This window comes from Conger conger, chromosome 2 (genome assembly GCF_963514075.1).
Source record: "Conger conger chromosome 2, fConCon1.1, whole genome shotgun sequence".
Lineage (NCBI taxonomy): Eukaryota > Metazoa > Chordata > Actinopteri > Anguilliformes > Congridae > Conger > Conger conger.
The window spans coordinates 61,044,282-61,071,529 of NC_083761.1; the positions used below are offsets into that span (position 1 = coordinate 61,044,282).

The following is a 27,248-nucleotide window of genomic DNA, read 5'->3' on the forward strand; positions in this document are numbered from 1 at the left end:
ACCCTACCAATTACCGTGCGTGATTGGTCGGCGGTGAATGACAAAACCCCAAACCAGGAGGGCATTGGCCAATAATATTTATCCATTGAATTACGTCGTCTACTTTATAAAAATACTCGAGGAGAGGGTCCCATGGGTTTCAAATGGTTTTGTCCTAATAATTAACATTTGCATGGGCACAATGCTGACAGCTACATTGAAAGCGTAACTACTATACATATAATATATATCATACAATATATACACTGCGTGCCTTGTCCACCACTATTCAACTAGCTTTAGTAAATGTATACAAAAACAAAATATTCATTAACTGACCAAAGTTGTCTTCGATCTTGATCAATAGTCATCAATAGTGTTGATAATGGAATTCCATAAACACGTCCGTTACTGTACTGATTTAAAAATAAGGCGCTGCTGTATTCTGTAGTCCTTTTAATGGCTATGTGGTCAATGCTATATGTCAATGTAAGCCTATCTGATTCTACTGCATTTATTTGTTGGTGCAAGTGGACGGACGGAGTGGAGCGTTTTGGTGTGGCGTGTTCTAGTTCTGATGTTCTTTGGGTTGCATTGTGTAATGCAATTGTGTAAATGTGTCTCTAAGTATGCTCAACAGTTGTTGTTTTTATTATAAATCCTGCCGCGCCCGTTACAATAAGGAATTAAACTTATTAAATAAAGGACTGGAAATGGACTGGACCTGATTCAGGTTTGCGACAGTTGTTGTGGTGTTGGTGGCATGCCTCGGTTAGAAAACGGCTGTGGTTTCCATGGAGATAGTGAGGAGAAAGCAAGAGCTTCAGGAGGGAAGTGGGACGGTAGCTAGCTAGATGTGAAGAAATAAGCGAAAGGCTGGTAACTATCTAAACAATATGCATTATATTTCTGAAAAGACACATATGACAGAGGGAATGTGATTAAATTGTTATTTTACAAAATAAAGTCAGCGACATACACAGCTACACGAAGAAGCTTATTGTCGTCGCCAAAAAATACCCCTCAGTAATGTTAACGGTGTAACAAACGCTATTTGGCTAACGTTAGCCAGCCACTTAACGTTTCTGAAAATTTGAACCGAACGTTAGATAGATAGCATCTATTCCACGAGCTTTATAACTGGTTAAATGGATAGTACACAAAACTATTCTTATCGGAAATGTTAGCAAGCTATTTCGTGAGCCGACATGATAGCTAGCCATATCTATTTATGGTGAATATTTAGTTTGCTAGCAAGCTAACGCAACCGAGGACTCACGTAGCCCTAATGTAATGTTACAGGTAATTTACCTGCCAGTTGGCAGTGTTGGCCGAAATATTGTGGGTCGCGAAAAGTTGCCAGGTATATCATTATTTGGTCGTTTTGCCAGAATCATCCGTATTCATGGCGTTAGTTAGCGAGCTTATGGTGGAGTTGACTTGCTAAATCGCTAATTTACGAGTAGCAAGCTGCTGCTAGCTAGCTAAATAACGAATTGGAGAGGGTAACGCAGCGAGTAAGTTAGTACAGTACCTAATTCGTCTCAACGATGGCTAACGATACGTCTTAACCACTCTTGACTGCTTGGATGTCAGTTTAGCATTCTTACTTCCTGTTATCTCTCTTTAAAGGGAAGAATGAGAGAGAAGACAGGCGAGAGAATGTTGAAGGTCCCCGCAAGTTTGTATGATGGAACGTTTGGGAAAGGAAAGTTCCTTTTGCAGTTCTAGACCCTTCCAGTGGTTCGATCACGCAGATAATGAAGCCCCCTCCAGATGGAAACTCACCGATTGCTTTTCTTCCTTTGAACAATCCGCCCCTCTTCCAGAGAAACCGGTAGGTGAACCACTTACTTTCGTTTTTCTGAAACATTTATAGATGAGTCCCACTTTTCTCGTCTTGTGCCTAACGCATGAGACAAATATCGGTGGTAAGAATTTGGCAGGTGGCTGTGTAATTTTTTTGGGTTTTTTTCCCCCCATGTAGGACAAACTCGCTAGAGTTGCAGTTTCACTGTATTTACAATCAATAAGCAATAGTCTGGTTGCCTGCCTGTATAACCATGGCTAAATAGTGACTAATTTCAGTACTGTTCAGAGTAAAATTGGGCATAGCTTTAAATGTTTCTATATTGATGGGATACCTTGGTATTGAATAATGGTATTCTTTGAATAGGTGCAACTTTGTGGGAGATTATATAAAAATAATTTACATAAATTAATTTATAAAAAGAATTAATATAATCACAGCTCAGAAAAAATCCTGAAAATCCTGAAATGGAATTCAAGGAGCTTAATTCAAGGGACAGCTTAAATGTTAAAGCATATCTAGAAGATATGTTAAAGCAGAATCTACATTAAAGCATATCTACATAGAAGTTAAAGCATATCTACATTCCCTCTCTTCAACAGTCCTCTTAATACAAAGTCTGTGCAGTGCAGTATGGACCTTGGAAAATGTGACTTTAATTCAGATATCTCACTTTTAGATTACAGCCTTTGAGATGGATCATATAATTTGATATGGTGGTTTTGTTCATGGTCCATATTGTTATTAAGATGCCTGCAGTGTTTGACCTGATTGTAAGAGCACTGCCTGTGGGAATGCCAAGGGAATGTCCTATGCTATGCTGGGGGCCTTCTCTATCCATGCACATAGAGTATCATTGTGTCTCCTCCTGGAGAGTTGAAGGGACACCAGAGCACAATGCAATTTATGAGGGTGTCAAGGTCCAACGTGGCCACAGGATACCATGTGGATCATGGTTTCATTTTTTATTTTAAGATTAAATCCCGGGCGGCACGGATGGTGCAGTGGGTAGCACTGCCGCCTCACAGCAAGGAGGTCCTGGGTTCGAATCCCTGTCGGCCGGGGCCTCTCTGTGCGGAGTTTGCATGTTCTCCCCGTGTCTGCGTGGGTTTCCTCCGGGAACTCCGGTTTCCTCCCACAGTCCAAAGACATGCAGGTTAGGCCGATTGGAGAGTCTAAATTGCCCATAGGTATGAATGTGTGAGTGAATGGTGTGTGTGCCCTGTGATGGACTGGCGACCTGTCCAGGGTGTATTCCTGCCTTTCGCCCAATGTATGCTGGGATAGGCTCCAGCCCCCTGCGACCCTGTTCAGGATAAGCGGGTTAAGATAATGGATGGATGGATGGAAGATTAAATCCCAATCTGACATTCAATTGTACTGGGTGGCCGTCCATAAACCAGTCTTTGTGTTCAAGGGTGGAGTTTGAGCACCTGTTATCTTCTGGGAAACGCAGGCTGGAGATTCAAGCGAAACATGTCCAGTGATATGAAACTGTTGCACTGACGGTGATTTAAAAAAAGAAGAAAAAAAAAAGCCTACAAACATAATTTAAAGGTACAATAGCTAAATATTTTGTTAAAACATTGTTACAAGACTATTGTAAATCCCCTCCAATCATTGAGAGAGGCTCACTGACATGTTGACTCACCCTCTGCCTGTGTTTCTAGTCCTTAAATTCGGGTTTCAAAATATGTTGACGGTGGCTGACGGTGGACCAAAACATTGTATAGCTGTACAACAATTTAACCCATTGGTGGAAAATTGGTTCCAATTGCCCAAGCCAATGGCGTTTCAACGTCAGCGCGTTGTAAGGGTAATTTTCTTAATTGATTCTTAATTGACAATGTGTGTTAACATAATTTTTAATCCTTATTACTTTTAGACCACTTTCTGAATGAAGTGCTTACTAGGAGTCTTTCTCTGTCTCTCTCCCATCAGATAAATACAAAAGTTAAACTCAAGTATAGCTATCGTTGTTTTACTGGGATCTGTTTCATCAGACGATGCTTTCCCTAACAGCGTTTACAGAGAAGGGGTGGGATGAGCACTGTTGTGGTGTCAGCGTATTTGTTGCTGCAATTCCTCTCTTGACCATTAGAAGTCAGAAATTACCTATTGTACCTTTAAGCATTTAATCCAAATAAGCTCAACTGAAAAAAGCGTGACAGTGCTCCTTTAAGGACTATAAACACAGGCAGAGGGTGAGTCAACATGTCTGACAGTGAGTATTTCAATGATAGGAAGGGATTTACAATGTTCTTGTAACAATGTTTTAATGAAAATCTTGCCTATTGTAGATTTAAGTTTCAGAGGACGTAACGTTATTTATTAAAATTATTTTTTCTTTATATTTATGAAACGATAAAAAAAAATGTCTTCTGTGTTGACTCGGGTTCCTTTTGTCTAAAGATCTGCAATCATTCAGTATGACCAATATGCATCAATAGAAGAAATTAGGATGGGGCAAATACTTTTTCACTGTAAGTTGTCAGCTTTTAGATAAGCCAGTCCTTGTCATAAATGAGCCTGCCCCCCCTTAACTTGACATCGCCCAATCAGGGCATGCATCCTCCTTCCATGCTGTGTAAGGTGTTTATTATGGTCATAGAAACAGTTAATATTAATGTTCACAACATCTGCGTTCTTCTCCCTTGTTTTCTTTTTTTTCTCGCCTTAAAACTGGAACAGGGTAACACTCTGGCAAGGTATGCCTTATCGGCCTCTACTGGAAATTTCTAATTGTTAATGTACGTATGATTTACAGTGCCCTCCATATATGCAGATGTGCAGTAGATATGAAAAGAATAGTTTCTCCTGACACATTTTCCTGTTAAACTCAATGGAAAACATATTCAGGAAATATTCAATTATTATCTACTGCATATCTGGCACCAGCACGGTGGTTTGAGGCTCATTAGATACCTTGGACCATTCATGACTTAAAGCCATTTAGCCAACAAATGTGTTCCATACTGTATCAGCATAATTTACAGCTGAATCTAGTCCCACCCCATTCAAATGCAGTATTTCAGTATTGCTTGTACGACAACCTGAAAGAAAGATATCCAGACTCTGATGTTGCTAGATCACAGACATCAGGAATGCAAATGATATGCAACAAAATACTAAACATGACTACTTTTATTTACATAACATTGCTGTGTCCCAAACATTATGGTGCTCTGATAAATAACCCTGCTGTTATTTCTACATGGTGTATAAAAATACCATTTATTAAAATCTGAAAATGCACTTCACCACACATTCTTTTTAATTACAAATCTCAAATTATGGGGCACAGAGGCAAATAAATAAACAATGGGTCTTTGTCCCAAACATTTTGGAGGGCATTGTATATTCATTGTTCTATTCGACCGAACCTGTTCAGTGAACTAAATTATTTACGACCTGATATAGTTAGTTTTGACTTGGTTGATTTCACCAGGTTACTGTTTAAACTAACCTATTACGAATTTGGAAATTAAAAATGTTATTATTTTTAATGATAATCATTTAAGGGGGCAGTTCACCCATAAATGAAATAAAATTAAAGGAGTGACATTGGTAACACTTTCTAGGGTTTTATATGCAATTTGCACAAGAGGGCGTTGAAAGTAGTTCTTTAGTTTTGGAGAAGCAAGCGTTTTAAATTTTGTGTCACACGAGGATAACCACTCTACTTACCCCTCTCCCATATTTCGTTACTCATAGTTTGTGCCACTGCCCTCCAGGCAAGACAATGCAAATATTTGACGATTTCTGCTTATTGTCATTTAGCTAGTTTGCGTTTATAAGGTGACGTTATGGGTAATGTTAGCTAGCTAGTTTGTTGTCATAAGGACGCTATAGTCGCGCTTTTAGCTGAACTTCGCTAGCTAGCTAGCTAGCAAAACATATAATTGCATAAGTCCTCGTCCATACCTTACATATACTAAGTTATCTAGCTTGTGAAAATTCAGTCTCCCTAAATGAGCGCGTATCATGGAGATGGTCAGAAACAACAGTGTGTGGAAAGTGGGAGTAAACTGTCAATCATAGTGAATTGATTGTTCTCATTACCGCGCCCAGAAAGTTTTATAGTAAAAAAAGTTTTAAAATACATTTAAATTACTGAATAAAATAAAAAAATGCACATTTGTTTTGTTATTGCTAAAAGAAAACAACCATTTTACTCTTAAGGTATATTTACGCTTATCCAGTACCATTTGTCCAGCCTGAAATTTTGCAGATTTGACAAGTTTTCTCTGCAGCTCACACTGATGCAGCAGACCTCAACAGACTCATAATTTGTGGTGCTCAATGTGTTGAACATTTACATTAAAACAAACTCCGTAGCATCTTCTCTCTTCAAATAAAATGCCATGGTCAATCACCAGCATCCACAGAGCTTAATCTGTGCATGGTTGCATCGAGATGTACTACTTCTACTGAAGTACACCTACTTTGTATATCCAAGCAAGTGCAGGTGGTCTAGAAGGAAACTTGAGTGAGGCCGTTTGTTCTAGTTTCAATATAGCAACTTCACAGTTGATATTAACAGGTGTTATGTGTACAACATTTATTTATGTTTTAGAACAAAATGTATCTCACTGAGGCTTATGTTAAATGCAGACCTGGATGTCAAGACAACTCTGCAAAACTATCTGGATGGATAGATGGTAGTCTTGGAAATTTGGAATGTCATTTTTGGGGGAATTGCCTCTTGAAATTGTTCAATATTTGCATACATTTGCAACATTTATGGGTCATTTGTTGCTTGTTCCCTTTGGGTTATTTTTAAGAGGGGTTACCAATTTGAACCGTCCATCCATCCATCTATTATCTGAACCCGCTTATCCCGATCAGGGTCGCAGGGGGGCTGGAGCCTATCCCAGCATACATTGGGCGAAAGGCAGGAATACACCCTGGACAGGTCGCCAGTCCATCGCAGGGCACACGCACCATTCACTCACACACTCATGCCTACGGGCAATTTAGACTCTCCAATCGGCCTAACCTGCATGTCTTTGGACTGTGGGAGGAAACCAGAGTACCCGGAGGAAATCCACGCAGACACGGGGAGAACATGCAAACTCCGCACAGAGAGGCCCCGGCCGACGGGGATTTGAACCCAGGACCTCCTTGCTGTGAGGCGGCAGTGCTACCCACTGCACCATCCGTGCCGCCCAATTTGAACCAGAGAATTAATAATAGAGCTGGGTTCAGAGCTGCCACGCCCTAAATTGTGCAAAATCGACATCGACAGGATGCTGACAAAACTAATATCCTTGGCATGGAATCTTAATCAGTCCCCCCTAAACGTATTGTCTCTTGTCTTTTCAGAAAGATTACATGGAAAGCAGAAAGCCTCCGTTGGAGCTGAAGGATGTTCCACCCCCTCCCCCACCTCTTGCAGTCTCCAAACCCTTTCCCCTCGCCCCCCTGCCCAACCCCCCTACCTGCCTGCAGTCACAGCAGCGGGACCCCCTGCAGCAGCCGGGTAGCACCAAAGTAAGAGCGTGCGCTCACTGCGACGGGAGCCTGAGAATCCAGCACGCCGACGCTCAGCACACCCGGGCCCAGGGTTTTGGTGTGGGTGGTGGTGTTTCTCTGCACTTATCCAAACCCCTCGACGTTCCCAGCAGCCGGCTGGCCTGCCAGGTCGGCTCCGCCCTTCACCCCCCTTTCCCCGGGGCGTCCGTGGCCTGCTCCCAGTCCGCCGTCTCGGGGGTCTGCGACGCGCGCCTGCCCTCAGTGGCCACCTCCCAGCCCCTGCCCTGCCATCAGCCCCTGCCCTGCTGCACGGGGCTGCTCAGGCCTCAGCAGCCCTTCCCTCCTCTCTCACTGCCCTGTGGCCAGGCCAAACTCCTCCCTCCTGCCCCCTCTGTCCCTGCCCCTGTGCATGGGGGGTGCCTGGCCCCCTCTGGTTATTACCCCTGTAATGTGGATTACAGAGCTGCTGCTAGAGGGGACCGGCACTTCCCTGCACTTGGCGGTCTCTCCTCATCACACCTTGGCACCAATCCTTTGCACCTAAATGTCGAGCGCACGGTTTGTCTGAAGGGCACGCACTACTGCAGAGAATGTCTGGGAAAGGTTTGTGAATTTTAATTTCGTCTTCATAGTAGGTTTCTCCATTCTTTGATGCATTTTATTTCTAGGTAATTAAACAGGGAACTGGTCATTTAATGATAGAGGGTACCTGGCTAGTTGGCAACATTGCACAAAATGTCATAGACTGCAAAAAGTTGTGAGGTAGGTTGTGATTGTTGTACCAGAATCTCTTGCTTTTGCATTTTTATTGCCGAGTTTCTGCTGGCACGATTTTGGTGCAGTATATTTGATGGGTGAAGTGGGCAGCTTGTTAACAGGAATTGCCTGTTGCTCAGCAAGATTATTGTATGCAGTTATTAAAGCAGAGTGGGGCAATTTAGTCTTAATTTTCCAGCTGGTAAAGGACTCTTAAAATTAATTTCTGTCTACACTAATTAGGGAAATTACTTTAGCACAAATGGTGTTGATCCCTCCTCCTCTTGCTCTCTCTCTCAGCCGGTCACGGATACAGAGAAAGTTTGGCCCAACATCCCCCCGCTTCCAAGCCAGCCAATCCCTGTGCCAATTCCCATGTGCAACGGCTGTGGTGTGCCTGGAGCATCGTCTGATGGGATGCTAACAGTCGGCTCAAACCTGGGCAAACCAAGCCAGAAACATGGTAACGACTGTGGGCTTATTTGCAGTGCATTGTGGGAAGTGTTCATTTGGATTCATCTTAGCAGTAAAGTGTTGTAGCTTGGAGGGGGGCCTGGGGTTGTTGTAGTTAAGAGGTTCAGACCCAATCACGGCAAGAACGATAACTAACAATAACACATCGCAACTAAAACGTCGACAAAAAATATCTTTGGGATCACTTTCAGAGAGATTTCTTCCAGCTGCATGAACAATAAAACACTGACAGCTAATCAAAATCCAACCGAATTTACAGGGCTCCACGTTCAGCAGTGTGGATGCTCACACCATTACATTACATTACATTACATTATTGGCATTTGGCAGACGCTCTTATCCAGAGCGACGTACAACAAAGTGCATACCCATAACCAGGGCTAAGTGCGCAGAAAGACCCTAGAGGGAAGTACAATTTCAATTGCTACCCGTACAACAAAGATAAGGACCAGGGCCAAAAATTTTTTTTTTTTTTTTTTTTTTAACAAAAAATGAACAAACAACAAAGCAAAAGTGACCAAACTCAACTATCCAAATACTGCTTACCTAGCCAACTAAAAATACCAAAACAAAGTAAATCACAAAGACAACAATTAAGGATCACAGGGAGGTAGGGAGGGATGGGGAGAGGTGCTGCTTGAAGAACAGCACCGTTATGTTGTAGTTGTATGTCTTTGTGTGGATGGCCCCTCACTGTTGTCTGTCGTCCCCTGGGCCCCAGGGTCCCCTGAGGGCGGCGGGCAGGAGAACCTGCCCCCCGTGGGGGTGTTCTGGGACATTGAGAACTGCTCGGTGCCCAGCGGCCGCTCGGCCGTGGCCGTGGTGCAGAGGATCCGCAGCCGCTTCTTCCAGGGCCACCGCGAGGCCGAGTTCATCTGCGTCTGCGACATCAGCAAGGAGAGCAAGGAGGTCATCCAGGAGCTCAACAACTGCCAGGTGCTGACCTCAGGAGCGCGTGCTCTTTTATTGCAGCTATTTCTGGATATCGGTTGTTTTACGACCGCAACATAAAGTCGCGACGGATGCCAAAGGCCTTCCCATACCATCAGAACTATACTTTAACTATGCTTTATTTTGGGGTCTGGTGACCTTTTCCCGACCTGTTCCTTTTGTGAAATGTGACCTGCGTAACCTCCCTGCGTGCAGGTGACTGTGGCGCACATCAACGCTACCGCCAAGAACGCGGCGGACGACAAGCTGAGGCAGAGCCTCAGGCGCTTCGCGGAGACGCACACCGCCCCCGCCACCGTCGTCCTGGTCTCCAGTGAGTCGCTCGGCCCGTATTTAAGTAACGGTAACGTGTAACGGGGTCACGTTGGCGCTAACGCGCTGCGGTGCCGTTGTGTTTTTCAGCCGACGTGAACTTCGCCAGCGAGCTGAGCGACCTCCGCCACCGGCACGGCTTCCGAGTGGTGCTGGTGCACAAGAACCAGGCGTCCGAGGCCCTGCTGCAGCACGCCCACCAGCACGTGGCCTTCGAGGGCTTCGTGTCGGACCTGCCGCCCCGCATGCCCGCCAAACCGCAGGTAGGGCCCCGCACCCGCCGCACTCGAAGCAAACGGGCTGCTTTTAAAGAGCGAGTGCGCTCTGCACCCCCCTCTGAAGCGGCTGAACGTAACTGTTAGAAATAAGAGCGCCTTGAAACGCGGGCTGCTGCTCGCTCCAGAGCGTGCTTTGGCAAATGCAGATGCACGTTTGCAGTTGCCCCACCTGTTTCTTCAGCACATTAATCTTTACCAGGAAGCATGTGCTCTTCCTTTTGTGAGTGGAACCCGTTCCGCTTCCGGTTGGACCTCTGCATGACCATATAAGGCGTTTCCTTCTTAAACATGACTTGGTTAAATAAATGCTTGACTGTTAGAACAGGACAAACCAGGCAGGAGGGCTGTGTGGTGACGTCAGCATGGGCAGTGATGCTTTTCACAGCTGCAGGTGGTAGCAGGGCTTTTGCTGTCCCTCTGGGAGGACGTTACAGACACCGGCCCGCCCGTACAGTGGTTTCCTCTCGTACTTCCATTCAGAGTGTAAGGCAGGAGGCAGAAATCTAACGTGGCTCTCCAGTGAGACAAGAAAGAAAAAAAGGCAGCCCCTTTCTGTTTGCTTTTACCAGCCTTGTTTGAACCTGCTCTATGTCTACAACCTGCCAACCAACCGGGATGGCAAGAGCGTGAGCAACAGGCTGCGGCGCCTGTCGGATAACTGCGGCGGGAAGGTGCTGAGCATCTCTGCGGGCTGCGGCGTGCTGCGCTTCAGCAGCCAGGACGCGGCCGAGCGGGCCCGCAAGCGCATGGAGAACGAGGACGTCTTCGGCAACCGGATCAGCGTGTCCCCCAGCCCCCGGGCCCGAGGGGGGGGGGCGGCGGCGGGGGCGGGCAGGCTCCCGGCCCCCTCCGCCCTCCTCCCCCCCGCGGAGAAGCCCCGCTCGCCCCGGCGCGCGGGACGCACGGCCCGGCTGTGCCAGGCCGCAGAGCGAGCCTCCAGCCCCAGGAAGGGCGGCAGCCCCGCGGGGAAGAGCCTACAGGTCAGCCGCCAGCATCGGCCCCTCCACTGCCATGCCCCGCCAAAACTCATCCCGCTTAGTGCTTAGTGCTTTACTCACCCGCGGCCCCCGCTGGGAGAGGGCCGTCTCCTGCTCCTGCTTGTGTGCCTGTCTCCTGCTTGTCTCTTGCTCGTCTTTGACTCCATTTGTCATCTTTTTATTTATTTATTTTTGTCCTTTTTTTCCCCAACGAGGAACTAGAGAATCGTAAGCTGAGGTACCCAAACTTACGGTGCCTTTATTTCGTGGTTGACGATGGGAGAGATTATTCCCATGAAATGGCACTAGATGTCACCACTAGGTTCGGGCATTGCTGTGTTTTGGGTGCCTCGGTGTGTGCATGTTCCCTTCATGTTGCCCTGCTCCTTTTCCCCCTGCGACCCGTGCAGTTCCTCCCCGTGCAGCCAGTGTCCGTTGAGGACCAGGGAAGGTGTGCCAGGTGGATGTGCAGCAATGTGCATTGTGTACGTGTGCTCTGTGCCCAGGAGCTGTGCAGCCTGGAGCCCAAGGCCGCCTTCCAGCTGGAGAAGAAGAACCGCGGAGAGCTGGCGTCTCCCCAGAGTAACGGAGAAACGGCCCCCTCCAGAAGCAACCTCACCGTGGACTCGGCCTACCGGGGCAGAAGGTACAGCGCATGGCTGTCCTGTAGGGTGGAAACCGTGTGTCTGTTATGTTTCAGATAAAACTGAAATCTTTCTTATACAAGTAAACTAAATGTTGTTTTCCGTGCAAGTGTACTATAGCGTGCTATATAACATTGTGTGCAGAAGTTGTTCAGCCGTGTATGAGTAGTGGTGAACTCCAGTGGCTGTGCACGCCCCCCACAGGAGGGACTGCTCCTCGCCCCGCAGTGTGTCCGACTCCCCCGTGGAGCGGATGGACAGGAGCGTGGGGGAGTTCCAGGTCAGCACGCCCTCCGCCTTCAGCAAGATCAGCCTGCAGAGAACCTTCAGCCCCATGGTGCTCTCCCAGGGCTCCTGGTCCTCACGGTGAGTTGAGTGCAGGGCCTTTACGTGGGCAAAGGAACTGCCATATTGTGTTAAAGCTATCACGTGCAACGGAAGCTAAATGCAAGAAAATGAAGTAATTTATTTGTAGTACACACACGTATAATACGACAAAGTGACTGTTTTGAGGTTTGTTCATCGAATGAGACTATTCTGAAAAAGTGGAACTATGTTGATGTTAAAGGTGAAGATATCCTGAAGTTATGGTTATAAAACTATGCAAAACAAAAATCAAGTGGCCGGGAAATCAGCAAAAATATGCTTGGGTTAACTCAGGTGCCCTCTGTCTGTGGAAAAACAGCCCTGTTTTTGAGTGCTGCTTCCTCACCCTCCGCGCCATGCCCCTTTCTCTTGCTCTGCCCTCCGCTGCACTCATGCCCCCGACCCACCTTCTTACCCCCCCGCTGCAGGAGCGGATCCCCCTGCCTGTCCAACCGCTCCTCCCCCCTGACGACGCTCAGTCGCAGCCCCTGCCCAGACGCCCAGCCGGAGCCCTTCTCCAACGGCGCCGACATCCAGGTGGCCAACATGGACTACAGGATGTCCCGAAAGGAGCTCCAGCAGATCCTGAACGACACCTTCTCCAAGCACGGCCGGGTGAGGGGAAGGGCCTGCAGCTGTGGCCTGTCACTCCGCCGCCTTTAACGCAGCCCTGATTCGTAGCGCATACCCGCGGTATCGGTGTCAGCGGCTGTCAGTATAACATGTTCAGCGCAAGATTAAATGATGCACGCCGCGCGTTTCTTACCCCTCTACGTCGGTGCCGCTTCCCGGTGAAGTGACGCGGTTTAAAACCTGCTCGCTGGTTGGGTTCTCAATTTCGTATTTATTCATATAGCGCTTTTCACAGAGGACTGTCACAAAGACACTTTACAGTGTAACCAATGAAAGGGAAAATAGGAGCGCTACCAGGGTTCTTAGAGTGTGGTCTTTTGAGGGTTCTGGCTTCTGTGTGTGAACAGCAGCGTGATCTGTGTCTGTCTGTCTCTGTCTCTGTCTCTGTCTCTGTCTCTGTCTCTGTCTCTGTCTCTGTCTCTGTCTCTGTCTCTGTCTCTGTCTCTGTCTCTGTCTGTCTGTCTGTGTACGCAGGTGAAGAGCGTGGAGCTGAGCCCTCACACAGACTACCAGCTGAGGGCCACGGTGCAGATGTGCTCCCTGCAGCAGGCCATCAGCGCCGTCAGCGGACTGCACCGCTACAAGATCGGAGGCAAGCGCATCCATGTCTCCCTCATCACTGGTGCTAACAACCGGTCTCTCACAGCGCTCAGGTACCGTGCGCCTCGCGTAACTCCCCGCGGCGGGGTCCGCCAACGCCCCGTTTCTCACGACTGCTCCTGCCGCCGGTCTCTAATGCGCCTTCCGTTTGCCTTTCAGTTCTGAAATCATGGGCATCCTTCAGGATGCACCCGCCTGTTGCCTGCCCTTGTTTAAGTTAACTGAAATATACGAGAAAAAGTAAGTGGGGTTTTTTTTTTTTTTTTGCTTCCTGGTTTTATTTGCTGTGAAAAACCTGATTTATTTTCTGTACGCTTGTTTTATCCGTACAAGCTGCTAAATGGCTAATGCTTTCCATTTATTATTATTTTTATTATGTTTACGGTGGATAACTAGCTGTCATTTTTTGTTGAACAAAATAAACCACATTAACACCAAGTCATAGGAGGGGAACTCCTGAGTTTTTAATTAAATTTCAGCGCAAAAAGGTTCCTCGCATGTGTTAAAATAAGACCGTTATTGTCCGCCCCTGATGGATACGTGTTTTGCGGCGCCCCAGGTTTGGTCATAAGCTGGCGGTGAGTGACCTGTACAAGCTGTCCGAGGTGGTGGCGGTGCGGGACCAGGGCAGCAGCCGGCTAGTGTGCCTCCTCCCCAGCAGCCAGGCCCGCCAGAGCCCCCTGGGCTCCTCCCAGTCCCACGACGGCTCCTCCACCAGCTGCAGCCCGGTGGTGTTCGAGGAGCTGGAGTACCACGAGCCCGTCTGCAGACTCCACTGCACCCAGCACGGCTTCAGGTGCTCCGGCCTCTGCTCCTAACCCTAACCCTCACCCTCACAGGCAGGGCAGATGGGCTACTAATCCTTCTGTCAAAGATACTGAATCTCTGTCATTGACTTTCTTTTGGCAGCGAGTCGGACTTCGACCCGGACTCCTATAAGATCCCGTTCGTGGTGCTTTCCCTCAAGGCCTTTGCCGCCCAGGTGCACAGCCTGCTGCAGAGCCACGAGGGCACAGTGCCTTTGCTCAGGTGCGCCCCCTACTGGCTTCACCAAGCTATTACTTTACAGTTTACCGGAGTAAAAACGCTTCTGAAACTTGTCTTTTTCATGTTGTTTGTTTAATACTTGGGTGTTTTACTGGTCACTGTTTACATTATTTCTCCAGTTTCCCAGAGTGCTACGAGGCTGAGTTCAGTCCCCTGAAGCTGGGGGAGGAGGGGGAGCTGGAGGGTTCAGTCCCTCTGGAGCACCTGATCACCTGCATCCCGGGCATCAACATCGTCACGGCTCAGAATGGCTTCAAGGTCATCAAATGGATCCACAACAAGCCCCCGCCACCCAATGCAGGTACGCCTGTGTCCCACATGTACACAAAAGTACAAAAAGTTTGTGGGGTCACTAACTCCACGTGAAAAGGTAAGTTCTGGATGGTTGCTTACTTCATGACCGTCATTGTATAGAAAATATCTTGTTTCAAGCCCTTCCCTGCTAATTCAAAAAGTACAATTAAAGCAACTTTTTAATATTGGTATTTAAATAGTCACATCACTCTTGAATTTCCGTAGGCAGCATCTCTTGCTAAAAACACTTTAAAAACTGTAAAAACGAGCTCAATTCTCCGAAGAGGATATGCTTTCCACAGTTGCTAACTTCACATAACATCAGCAAATGTAAACCGACAGTTTAATTTGCATGAAGCGGGGTAGTGGGAAAGTTGGAAATAGAAGTCGGGTAGGAAATATAAGTAGGAAATACAGCAGGTTGACTGTGAAACGGCAGGACCGTGGCGCTGAAGTGGCCCCTGTGCGCCTCGCCCCTCAGACCCCTGGGTGCAGCGCTGTAAGAGCCCCGTGGGGAACCCGCAGCTCATCCAGCTGAGCAGAGAGATCATCGACCTGATGAAGAACCAGCCCTCCTGCACCATGCCCATCAGCAAGTTCATCCCCTCCTACCACCACCACTTCGCCAAGCAGTGCCGTGTCTCCGACTACGGCTACTCCAAGCTGCTGGAGCTCCTGGAGGCCGTGCCTCACGTGCTGCAGGTGTGCTGGCGTTACGGCGTGGAGCCCAACGGCGCCACCTACTGGTCCTTTACAACATATTTTATTACATTGTGTGTAATATAGTGCACAGTGCTTCATCACACTGTTCAGTGGCCCCAATGCCATATTACAAGCCTTGAATATTAAATGGTTTTTCCGATAGAATATTTGAAAACAAGATCAATGATTTTAGTATTGATAGTATAATGGCATATAATGTAAAATTAATATTTTGTATTTACAGTTTTTACGCAGTTAAACAGTTTCTGACAGTTAACAATTAAAATTAGTTGGGGCCAGCCCAACTGCTATTGCTCTGTCGATGCTAAAAAGAATTAGCAGGGTTGGCAGCAGAGGAAGGTCTACAGCATGTGGAATTTGCAGTGCTCTATGATGTCATTCTGAATGCACGGCTCTGATTGGCTGCAGATCCTCGGCATGGGCTCTAAGCGGCTGCTGACCCTGACCCACCGCGCCCAGGTCAAGCGCTTCACCCAGGACCTGCTGAAGCTGCTCAAGTTCCAGGTCAGCAAGCAGGTGGTGATCCGGGACTTCATGCAGGCCTACCACTGGTAAGAGCCTCAGCAGTGCTCACCTGTTGGCACTTCACCGTACAGAATGATGAATGTTTTAACAGCTGGGAAAGAGCATGTATTAACGTACAGAGGGGACTCCCTTTCTCATTCAATTTTTAGTTTTTCCGGTTCTGTTTCAAGGGAGGCTGTCAGTGGTTGTGTGGGATCACATTTGTATATAAGATGTATGTGTCTCTGTCTCTGCAGGTGTTTCTCCAGGGACTGGCAGGTTATTGAGTACGGCATGTGCGACCTGATGGATCTGCTGGCAGAGATTCCCGACACAACAATCACCATAACACAGCAAGACAATGACACGCTCATCTCCATTCCCAAGAGAGGTGAGTGTGTGAGAATTACCTCCTGGAAGGAAATCACAGGCGTCCTTTGAAGACTGCTTCTCATGGTTAATACCTGCCCCTGGTTTTATGTGCCGGTTGCCTCCCCTCAGAGAGGACTCCAGAGGAGATGGAGAGAACCAAGCAGTTTGCCAAAGAGGTGGTGGACCTCCTGCGGCACCAGCCCCACTGCCGGATGTCCTTCAGCAAGTTCATCCCGTCCTACCACCACCACTTCGGCCGCCAGTGCAAGCTCACCTACTACGGCTTCACCAAGCTGATGGAGCTCTTTGAGGCCATTCCCGAAGTGCTGCTGGTGGGTCAAACCCTCCTGGCCCTCGAGTCTCTCTCATCTTTGTCTTGATGACATCTGTTCTCTTCATCGCATAACCTGGTCAGATGTTGGGTTATGTTCAGTACCTCCATCTTGTGGCGACCTGCATAACCCTATGTAACTGAGAGGCATGAAACAACATAAAGTAATTTTCATTGTTAAGATGGACACTAGCTGGCCCTGCTCCATGTCAATCCATGTCAGTTTTAATCGTGTAGTGTATTGGGGCCTGTGTGTGCTGAAGCGTGTGACATACGGGCTGATGTTGCGTGTCAGGTGCTGGAGTGCGGGGAGGAGAAGATCCTCACGCTGACGGAGATGGAGAAGGTGAAGGCCCTGGCGGCACAGCTGGTGAAGCTGCTGCGCTCTCAGAAGGACACCAGCCTCCCGCTGGGCGAGCTGCTCTCCGAGTACAGCAGGACCTTCGGCTACGGCCTGCGTCTGCAGGACTTCGACGTCAGCTCCGTCCCCGCCCTGCTGCACAAGCTCTGCCACGTCGTCAAGGTGCGAACCGCGCCCGGAAACGGGCAACGGTGTCTGTCTGTGTGAGTGAGCTCTGCATCGGTCAGTGGGCAAATGCAGTGCTCCACTGTTTCCAACACTGCTCACTAAGCTGATGAGGTATAGGAGAGAGGCTGTTCAGCGTGTGCTATGTAGGGCATTAGTCACCGGGGGCTTCAGTGTTATGAAATTATGAAAAGAAAATTATACCTTGTGGCACCGTTGGAAGGTCTGAACAGACTGAAAAATGTAGCTCCTGAGTGCCGTTCTGCTGATGCACATTTTTACAATGTGACAGCTGGAATAAAATCATTGTCACGATGCAGCATGTTAGCATTTTTAGTTTTTCATTTCATTATTGGCTTCGCAATAAAGTCAAAATTAAGTGTAAAGCCCATTGCAGTCATTTGCTTTCCTGCATGATAATCTGCTATGATTATGGCGCTGTAATGGGACTCTCTCTCCCCCTCCCTCCCTCCTCTCTCTCCTTGCAGGTGGTGGAGGGGGCGCAGGGCCGTGAGGTGCAGCTCATCAGCAGGAAGTCGCTGCGCTCCCTGACCGCACAGCTGCTGGCCCTGCTCATGTCCCTGCCGGACGGGAGGGACTGGCTGAGCGTGGAGGGGCTGAGCCTGCAGTACGAGGCCGTGCACTGCGCCCCGCTCAACCCCTGCGAGTACGGCTTCGTCTCCCTCAGCGAGCTGCTCAAGAGCCTGCCCTACCTCGTCGAGGTGCGTACAGGCATCCCGCATGAATGTGCAGGTCGAATGGGAGGTCAGCTCTGTTTAAAACTGCTGACCTTCACCTTCTGCTGAATTTTTTGGTGCTACCCACCCCCACCCCCCCCTTTTATTTTAAGAGCCAATATCTTTAGGACAACACATCCAAAAGAGGCTGTTTTTTGTATGTTCTCTGTATAATATAACATAATTATAAATAACATATACACAAAGTTTGAGAAAAATAGGAGTGGTCAACTGACACATCTCTGGTTGATGTTTTTCAGAATGACCATTATTGAATTCCATGTGAACTAGCAGAGATGATGACAGTTTGGAACTTAAATTATAATTTATGGCTGTTATCCCTTGTAATCCTCCAAGAATAATGGCATTCTTATCCCTATTTGTCCCTGAGATACTGTCATCTAAAAAGGATGCCTCAGTAGCAGCCTTTTTGGATGATCATTGATGATTTATTTCTCAATCGCAGTTAGGTATCTGGAGCTCCAGCTTCGGTTTAAATCTTTATGGATTGGAAGGGAATGTGTCTGTTATAAATGAAGGGATTCTGAGGAACAGGCCTGACCGCTTGATGCGGAGGGGAATGTGTCCGCAAAAACAAGTGCACTGTCTGCCGTGTAAGCATATCTTTTTATGAGGGTACTGTGCTTAGTTTACAGGTTCACCTGCAAACAAAGCATTCTTTCATATCATTAGTAGCCAGTTAAACAAAAATTGCGATCAGCAAAATTCTTACGACCCGTCTTAATTGGCTAGACTGGCAGCAAGTAACATTTCGCAAACAGCCCTGGGTTTCTGAGCTCCTCAATAAGAAGAGGACTTGCCAGACCTGTTTCAGTCTGTGTTGAACTTGCCGGCCAACGTTTGTGGTCTAGGACAGCAGTCCTACAGCTGGCATTGAATTCCAAGGAACACTTATATTAATCCTTAATTTGTGGGTATAAAGAATTCAAACAAACCCACTAATTAATCCAAGTAAAGACGCAGGTCTAATTTGGATTGGTCATCTGATCTGAATTGAAGTGATTTGCAAGGTTTCTGTGATCAGTGGGCTTGTCATTCGTGCTCTGCTGGGCGAATGAGTGGCGTTAGCTGAGGCTGCTAAGACGCCTGGAGCTTCAATCGAGTAAGGCTTGTGCACACAGTGCTGTCAGGGCCTGCAAATCACTTGTATTAAAATTTCCAGCTTTCGAAAACTATCCCCATAAAAGCAATGGCCATTTTAAGACATAACCGGCAATTGAACTGCAACATGCAGTCAACAGATTTGTGCGGTTTGTGCACATGAAATAAAAAAGTTGTTTTCCCTCTCTGTGTTTCCAGCTGTTTGAGAGCGATCTGGAGGATCGGGAAGAGCGTGTGAGGTTGACCCGGCTCTACCAGTTTGCGTGCAGTGTGAGAGCCCTGCTGCACACCTACCACTACCACCAGATCTTCCTCACCGAGTTCTCAGGGGCCTTCAGCAAGTACACGGGCAGGGGTCTGCAGCCGCGCTCCTACGGGTACAGCACTCTGGAGGAGCTGCTGGCGGCCATTCCCCAGGTGAGGCTGCGCTCCTCAGCCAAACACAAAACACTGCTCTCCTGTTCCACCAGGAAACACACAAAACACTGCTCTCCTGTTCCACCAGGAAACGCATGAAACACTGCTCTCCTGTTCCACCAGGAAACACATAAAACACTGCTCTCCTGTTCCACCAGGAAACGCATAAAACACTGCTCTCCTGTTCCACCAGGAAACACATAAAACACTGCTCTCCTGTTCCACCAGGAAACGCATGAAACACTGCTCTCCTGTTCCACCAGGAAACATACAAAACACTGCTCTCCTGTTCCACCAGGAAACACATAAAACACTGCTCTCCTGTTCCACCGGGAAATGCATAAAACACTGCCCTCCTGTTCCACCAGGAAACACACAAAACACTGCTCCTGTTCCACCAGGAAACACATAAAACACTGCTCTCCTGTTCCACCAGGAAACACAGAACACTGCTCTCCTGTTCTACCAGCAAACACATAAAACACACAGCTCTCCTGTTCCACCAGCAAACACATAAGAAACACACCCACTCCCCTGTTCCACCATCAAATGCATAAAAAAAACACACTGCTCTATCCTGTTCCACCATCAAATGCATACAAAGCACTGTTCTCCTCTTCCACTGTCAAACATTTATAAAAAAAAACATACAGCTCTCCTGTTCATAAAATACATTAGTCTACAAGCAAAACACATTAAGCACAGCTCTCCTGTTCCGCAGGAAAATGCATAAATTACAGTAATCCTGTTCCTCAAGTAAATGTTTAAAATAGTGATTCTTTTCCAAAAGCAAATGCATAAAACCCCGCTCCCGTATTCCAGAAGTAAACACATTAATCACAGCTATCTTGTTCCACAAAAAACAGAAACAACAGCTCTCCTATTGCACAAGCAAACGCATAAAACAGCTCTCCTGTTACAAAAGCAGATGCTCAGTATGCTACACATATCGCTATCATTTCTCAAATTTAAGCAAGTGGCAGAAATGCACTAAATCATTTGATTCATAATAACTATTTCCTCAGATGTGGGCTATAAACTGTATAATGGAGTTTCATATTTTTTTGCATTTGGGGCTGCCTTGAGTAAAGAAAATCTTGGTCAACTAACTGGCAGTGTTTTTTACTAGGAATGGGTTAGTCAAAATAGTTTTGTGTTTTTCCATGTTTTAGGACCAATTAATTAATTAAAATTCCAACATCGTATGCACTGCTATTGTCTCTTCCTATTGGCACAGTCTGTTTGATGGGGCTTATGAAGGTTTACACTAGAGGGACTGCTCAGAAACCCAAAATATACCCGAATATTTAGTGTCGATGCACTGATTCTCTCAGTGCCGACCTGCGGGATCTAAGATATGTAGAATTGAATGCTGCCTTATTTGGCTAACCAAACCCTGAAATAGCTTTCTGATAATACATTATCTAGTAGGCTTATTCTAATAATGCATTAATCCATTTGCTGGTTTATTGGGTTAATTAAACTTGCTCTTGGAACTGCAAGAGCAAGTTAAACCATAATAAGAATAGCTTTTGTCCCATGTGTTTAAAAAACTATTCTTCAGAACCAGAAAAACAACAAACATCAACAAATGCCTGTTTATATGCCTGTTTGTTAAGAATGCGGGAAATGAATGAACCTTTTTAGTCAAATCCCAAGAGTGCCATATGGACTCTGAACCTAATGCCTTTTCAACCAATCAAAATGACTGCTGTACTATTGTTTTGAGCCCCTAATTAAACCCTGCTAAATGTTCTGAATTTCAAAATCTTCTCAACCAAAGCCTTGGGTGGTGCCACTTCGTATCGGGCTTGGGACTGAAAGGGTTAACGTGCAGGCGTGAGTAAATGACAAAAAAAACCCAAGAAAAATGGCGATGTAATAAACAGTTTTTAGAACTGCTAAAAATAATAATTGCGCAAATCCAAACCCAGCTATTCTATAAACTGCACCCAGCAATTACAATCTGCTTACTCAGAATTGTGCGCTGCATGCCTTAGCTCGTGCAGAATGTGAGGGGGGGAACAATTGCAAGACTAATGGAATCCTAGCTCGACCGGCGTGTTTCAACTGATGGACTAAAGGAAATAAGTCCTAGTTTGCGTCAATAGGGTTACTTTATGGGTTTCATTTTATGAAATGCCCGCTTGCACATTTGCAATATTAAATTCCTCCAGTTTCTGTCTCCACTCACGTTAGACTAATTCTCTAAATGCCTCGCAGTTATGGCCTCCCCGGTTATGAATATTCATAGGCTTTGTCTTGTTAGGGCAGCAAGACTACTCCGTTACGCCATTGTTTGATTATTTTGGCCCACAGGTAGTCTGGATTAAAGGCCACGGACACAAGAAGATTATCGTTCTGAAGAATGACATGAAAGGTAATGGCACTGGGGGGCTGGGCTCTTACTGTGCTGTTTGGGAGGGGGGGAATGATAAACCCATGTAATTGGCAGTGGCGCTGAGGTATTGTGGGTTGTGTTTCTAGTGCGGGCGAGCCCCAACACCAGCGAGAGCCCCCAGCCAGACGGGGAGAGAGGGGGGAGCCCATGTGATGCTGTGGAGCTCAGGGCACAGAGCCCAGGTAACGGCATACCTCAGCACCACAGTAAATATAGTACATATAAAAACATCAAAATCCTAGTGCCTGCATCAGTGACTATGCGGCAGAACTGTTGGGATGTGGTGGAAAGGTGTTTGATTCCTTGGCCAGTCAGTGAATGTAATAGGAAGAGTGAATGGAGAAGGTGTTTAGCTGTGTTCGGTGTGTAATGGGGAACGTATTTAGCTGTGTTCAGTGTGTAATGGGGAAGGTGTTTAGCTGTGTTCAGTGTGTAATGGGGAAGGTATTTAGCTGTGTTCGGTGTGTAATGGGGAAGGTGTTTAGCTGTGTTCGGTGTGTAATGGGGAAGGTGTTTAGCTGTGTTCGGTGTGTAATTGGGAAGGTGTTTAGCTGTGTTCAGTGTGTAATGGGGAAGGTGTTTAGCTTTGTTCAGTGTGTAATGGGGAAGGTGTCTAGCTGTGTTCGGTGTGTAATGGGGAAGGTATTTAGCTGTGTTCAGTGTGGAATTGGGAATGTGTTTAGCTGTGTTCAGTGTGTAATGGGGAAGGTGTCTAGCTGTGTTCGGTGTGTAATGGGGAATGTGTTTAGCTGTTTTTGGTGTGTAATGGGGAAGGTGTTTAGCTGTGTTCAGTGTGTAATGGGGAAGGTGTCTAGCTGTGTTCGGTGTGTAATGGGGAAGGTGTTCAGCTCTGTTCAGTGTGTAATGGGGAAGGTATTTAGCTGTGTTCAGTGTGTAATGGGGAAGGTGTCCAGCTGTGTTGCGTATGCGTTGACTGGACTGGGTGTGTCCAGGTGGTAGTGGGACAGAGGCGGAGCTGCTGTGCCTGAGTTCGGGCTCTCCCGTAGACCTGCTGTGTGGGCCCGTCCCGTCCTGCCTGCCCTCCCCTCAGCTGCACCCCGACCCCGTGCTCCTGCAGCAGGCCGACCTGATCCGCTTCGAGGAGCAGTCTCCTGCCCCCCCGGGTGAGCGGCTCCTCCCTCTCTCTCCCTGTCTCTCCCTCCCCCTCTCTCCCTCTCTCTTTTTCTCTCCCAATGCTCTGCTCTTCTCTCACCACCGCTCTGCCATGAAGGGCTGCAGTGTGCACTCCTTTCATGCATTTTACTGTTAGCCACTGACCATATTACACACTGCAGTCCATGCTCTACTACAGGAGACTCGGGGCTGGGTCATTCCGTGAAAAGGTATAATCTACTCCTGTACAAAGAATTGAGTTGATACCGCAATGCCTTTGACAAATCCAGTGAGGCTAATATTGTTGCATTTTTTTCTCTTGAATGTATAAAGAACATTTACGCACAGTTTGAGCAGTTACCTCCCCACCAAAATAACTCAATCTCAACATGTATACAAGTCTTATATTTTAACTAAATTTTATTTATATCATTTCTTTGTAACATAAGACATATGAAATACTGCCAATGGGGTGTGAGGGTGTGACTGATTTCATGATTTGCCATAGGCCATTTGCCATGTGGCCAAAAATAGAGAGGGAAAATAAATAAATAAATCAGTTGCAAGGCAAAATCACAAGGCGTGAAGACTGTCTGCTTTTGCAGTGTAATCAGAGGAGAGGCACATCCCGCTTTCGGTGATATCCTGAGGGAACCTGGCAGCCAGCTGAGAAAAAGTAATGGCTATGTAAACGGAGACTTGGTTGTCTTGATTTCACCCTATCCCCATCAGGACAATGGCAGTTTTATCCCACTACTGTGGACTCAATCATCTCCAGACCGTGACATAGCGTATGCTCAGACCAGCAGCTATACAGTTCAGCTTGGCTTGGTAGCGATTACCTTTCTGTGAATCTGAACGCCCCCCCACCCTCCCTCCTCGTCTAAAAGCAGAGGGTGAGACGGCGGACCCCCCCACAGCTCCTGATGTCTGTGAAACCGCCCCGGTCCTCAAGGACCCTGCGTCCGTGGGAGAGACCCGGCCGCCCCCCGCAGAGCCGACCGCCGCAGCCAGGCCACCGCAGCCCCCTGCCCTGAAGGCCGCCCTGACGGACAGCCCCAGCAAGAGGGCGTCTCGCAACCGAGTGAAGCTGGCAGCCAACTTCTCCTTCGCCCCGGTCACTCGCCTCTGAGCGCCTGCCCCTGCCACCTCTGTACCCACAAGCCCACGGGGCAGGAGAAGCATCGTCACGTTTTTACTTTTTCCTGTCCTATTGAATCTTCACACGTATCCTGTGCTTACTTTTCTTGCTGTATCACTGTACATGTTGAGCATTTTCTTTAAGTATTTGTACACAGTCGTATCAGGGGTTTTTTATTCAAGCTGCGGCTTGGTCTCGGGACTCTTGAGGTTTCCTGGTAGGACACCTCTGCAGATTTTCAGTTTTCAAAGCAACATGCTTTCTGTTGAGGTTCCGTATGTCTGAAAGAGACATGATTGTAACGGATGATTGCGTATTTATCTTGATATTGTTTTAAACCATGTAGTTTACAGTTATACTGAAGGGAACTGGGCAAACCAGTGCAAAAAAAGTATTACAGATGAGTTGGTTGAAACTGCATAGAGGGGCTTCACGAACTTTAACTATTAGGCTATGAAGAACAGGCTCTTTCCCCCCCATCTGAAAATGTCACCCCTTGAGGAATTTGGGAATTTCACAAACACAGGGATTACGCCTCAAAACCCTGTCTGTTCTGCTGATATTGTTTGGAATAATGCTTTTGTTAGAAACCTTAGTGTTTCAAGGTGGCCTCAAACCAATCAAAAGCTTCTCACCTGTTTTAGTCACCTCCTGTCAGGGCTCAGGGATATAGTGTAATGCAGAAGCAGACTGATGCAAAGCAGTGGTAACTCGAGCAAGGCTGAATTTATGTATTTGTAGAGTATTCATAGGTAAGGTATTGACTTAAGGGCACAATTCTAAGTATGAAGATTATTTTCCATGCCCCCTTCTGTTGTAACCTTCTTTTCTTTCAGCGTACAATGTAGCAGCAGTGAATAGTTGATTTACTCTAGAATTCTTTAGAGTCCCAGATTTTCCCCTCGCTTGGAATTTAATTAATGGGGGAGGGAAAACACCTATTTTAGGGTGTTTTTTTAAAGCCTTCATCTCAGGTCATTTGGTTTATTATTGCAGCCTTTTGATGTAATCGAGATCCAATCGGGAACGTGTGTTGCATGTCAGGTTCGGATGGCAGTCTTGAGACACAGCTCACTGACGGAGCTTGTGTCGAGGCGTTTCATGCAGGCTGTTGCAATCCGCTTTGCTCCGGGATGGCGGGAATGTGGAGGCTCCAGGCAGCTCGAGCCTTAGTTCTCGCAGCGATTTCGAGTCTGCCTTCATGAGGCTGGCTGTGTCTCAGGGCGAGGCCGGCCTTGGCTTCGGACTCGAGGGTGCGTGACCCTGGGAAGGCCTAGCACTTCACAGCCAAGAGCCGAGCACAAACTCGTCTTCGTGTTTTTTGTTTCGCGGCACCCCTGGATATGGACTGCGGTTCACACCTCCGTCGGTGGTGTGAAGTATGCACATAATGCATAAATCATTTTATGCATGGGCAGACTGAAGGGAAGCTATGTGTGCCAGTGGTAGAACTCGTTTAGGTGAAACCACATTTTTAATTAAGTTACGAGCACCATTTCCACAGTACTTGACACCGACAAGGGATTATGCGCATCTCCTTTATGGTTCCTGTGGAAATGTCAAGGTTGTTTGCTTTAACCTTGTTGGTTTGTCTCTCTTTTTAACAGAGCAAAAAAGCAAGAGATGTACCTTTTTTGTGTTTGTGTTGGAGCGCTTGATGTGCAGAGGAGCCGAAAGCTCACTCACTTTATTTTTAGCAATAAAATGGCTGGTGTTTTTAGTGGTGTTTGAGCAGACTGGAGCTGGATATGAACTGCCTCGAGTGGAACATCGCCACGGGCCCCCAGGGGCCCCAGGGAGCAGAGGGACAGACAGAGGCCCTCGGAGGTTCTCTGGACAGAGCCTGGCTTTTACAATGGCTTGTATCAGCCACGGCACGAGAGAGCGACTGGAGCAGTTCTCCAGCTCGTATCTGTGCGGTCTGTCAAATCGTTTTTTAGTTGTGTTGTGTTGTCTTGTCTTTTTTTATTTGTGAATCCGAAGACGTATCCCGCTTGTTGGAGCATTGCGTGCAACATACAGAATGTGAAGTCACATAGTCTTCCTGCGCTTGTGCAGGACTGGAGAAAAGCATGTGCTGGTTTGGAAAAAGGAAGGTCAACATCCATGTTACTTTTTGTGTGCTGGGAATCCAGATGTAAATCTAAAATGGGCAAGAGCCCATGAGGTCCATCTCTTCATCGAAGGGTTGCTCTTCTCCATTTGTTCCTGAAGACTGGTTTGTTCTTCAGCATTTGCGTATCCCTCTCTCCAGCCTAGTTTAGTTTATTTATCATTGGACTTCAGTTGGCGACACGAGAATTATTGCCGTGTTCTAGGCCAGATGACTTAACGTTAAGAGTAAGGGGAGGAAATCGCCCTGGAATGGTTTTTATCCCAAGAAATTCCTGTCACCTGGGACACTGGGTGGCAAACAAAACTTCATGAGAATATGAGAGATCTGCAGATGTTTAGTTAATTATTTAAATAATTTTAAGACCAGCTTTTAATTGATGTCAAAACCCTGCTCCTTAGTTTCTTTGAGAGCGGGGATAACTACAGCCAAGACAGAAAACAATTTGCCTTAAGTGATGCATCTAAGCTTTTAGCTGGACATAATCATTACATTTTCTCTAAAAACAAAAGCTGTGTACTTAGTAGCATAAATTATCAAGCCCTCTCATTGCAGTTACAACTCAACTCAAATGAAAATAGATGAATTTTTACATTGTTGCATGCTTCCAATTAATGGAAAGCTCAACCTACACTTTGTTTATGCACTTTTGCATAATTTAGGTTGATTAATTTTGGGTAAAATCCTCCATTGTGATTTGATGAGTAGAAAGTGAAATGTCCGAAGTATTTGAGGCCCTGAAGACCCTGCCGTGTTCCCCTGAATGGCCATGTTCAGATGTTGGGTTTGTACGCGTCTGCTTCTCTTCTGTAGGGCGAGGATCCTTCTGTCGCCCACGGTTGAGCACGCATGTGCTTTGGTTTGCACTCTTATTTGGCACTGCTCTCGTCAGCAGAACCCTGTTGTTCATATGGAAACCCTTCCAAATTGTCGGTTTTTTTTCGTAGATTACCTCGTAGCTGCGCACTTGTCCTTTGTGTATATTTCTTTTCTCTTCCTTCCCCCCCCCCCTCATATTCCCCATAGATGAGAAGTTGCTGTAGGAGTTTGATTTTGTGAAGGGACCAAATGATTTATGTAATAAATCTCACCACAAGCATAACCCTGTCTGCCCGGTGTTTGATTCCACTGTGTCAGCGTCTCACTCTGATG

The 27,248-nt window shown here is 46.9% G+C and overlaps 1 protein-coding gene across 3 annotated transcripts; it reads left to right on the plus strand.

Moving 5' to 3' along the window:
- Positions 1-784: 784 nt before the first annotated feature.
- LOC133122093 (meiosis regulator and mRNA stability factor 1) lies at positions 785-27,187 on the plus strand. Of its 3 annotated transcripts, none has more exons than XM_061231794.1 (26): positions 785-858; positions 1,612-1,816; positions 7,115-7,867; positions 8,321-8,483; positions 9,216-9,430; positions 9,641-9,758; positions 9,848-10,020; positions 11,519-11,658; positions 11,861-12,022; positions 12,451-12,637; positions 13,130-13,308; positions 13,415-13,495; positions 13,815-14,051; positions 14,165-14,284; positions 14,422-14,603; positions 15,078-15,298; positions 15,728-15,870; positions 16,081-16,214; positions 16,325-16,527; positions 16,822-17,049; positions 17,541-17,774; positions 19,110-19,328; positions 21,648-21,708; positions 21,816-21,911; positions 22,683-22,853; positions 23,733-27,187. In XM_061231794.1, the coding sequence occupies exons 2-26, from the start codon at positions 1,667-1,669 to the stop codon at positions 23,972-23,974; spliced, it is 4,812 nt and encodes a 1,603-aa protein (XP_061087778.1). In that variant the 5' UTR covers positions 785-858; positions 1,612-1,666; the 3' UTR covers positions 23,975-27,187. The 3 variants fall into 3 exon arrangements, with proteins under 3 accessions (XP_061087778.1, XP_061087780.1, XP_061087779.1); XM_061231796.1 differs by having other exon boundaries at positions 23,736-27,187; XM_061231795.1 differs by having other exon boundaries at positions 789-854.
- Positions 27,188-27,248: the final 61 nt, after the last annotated feature.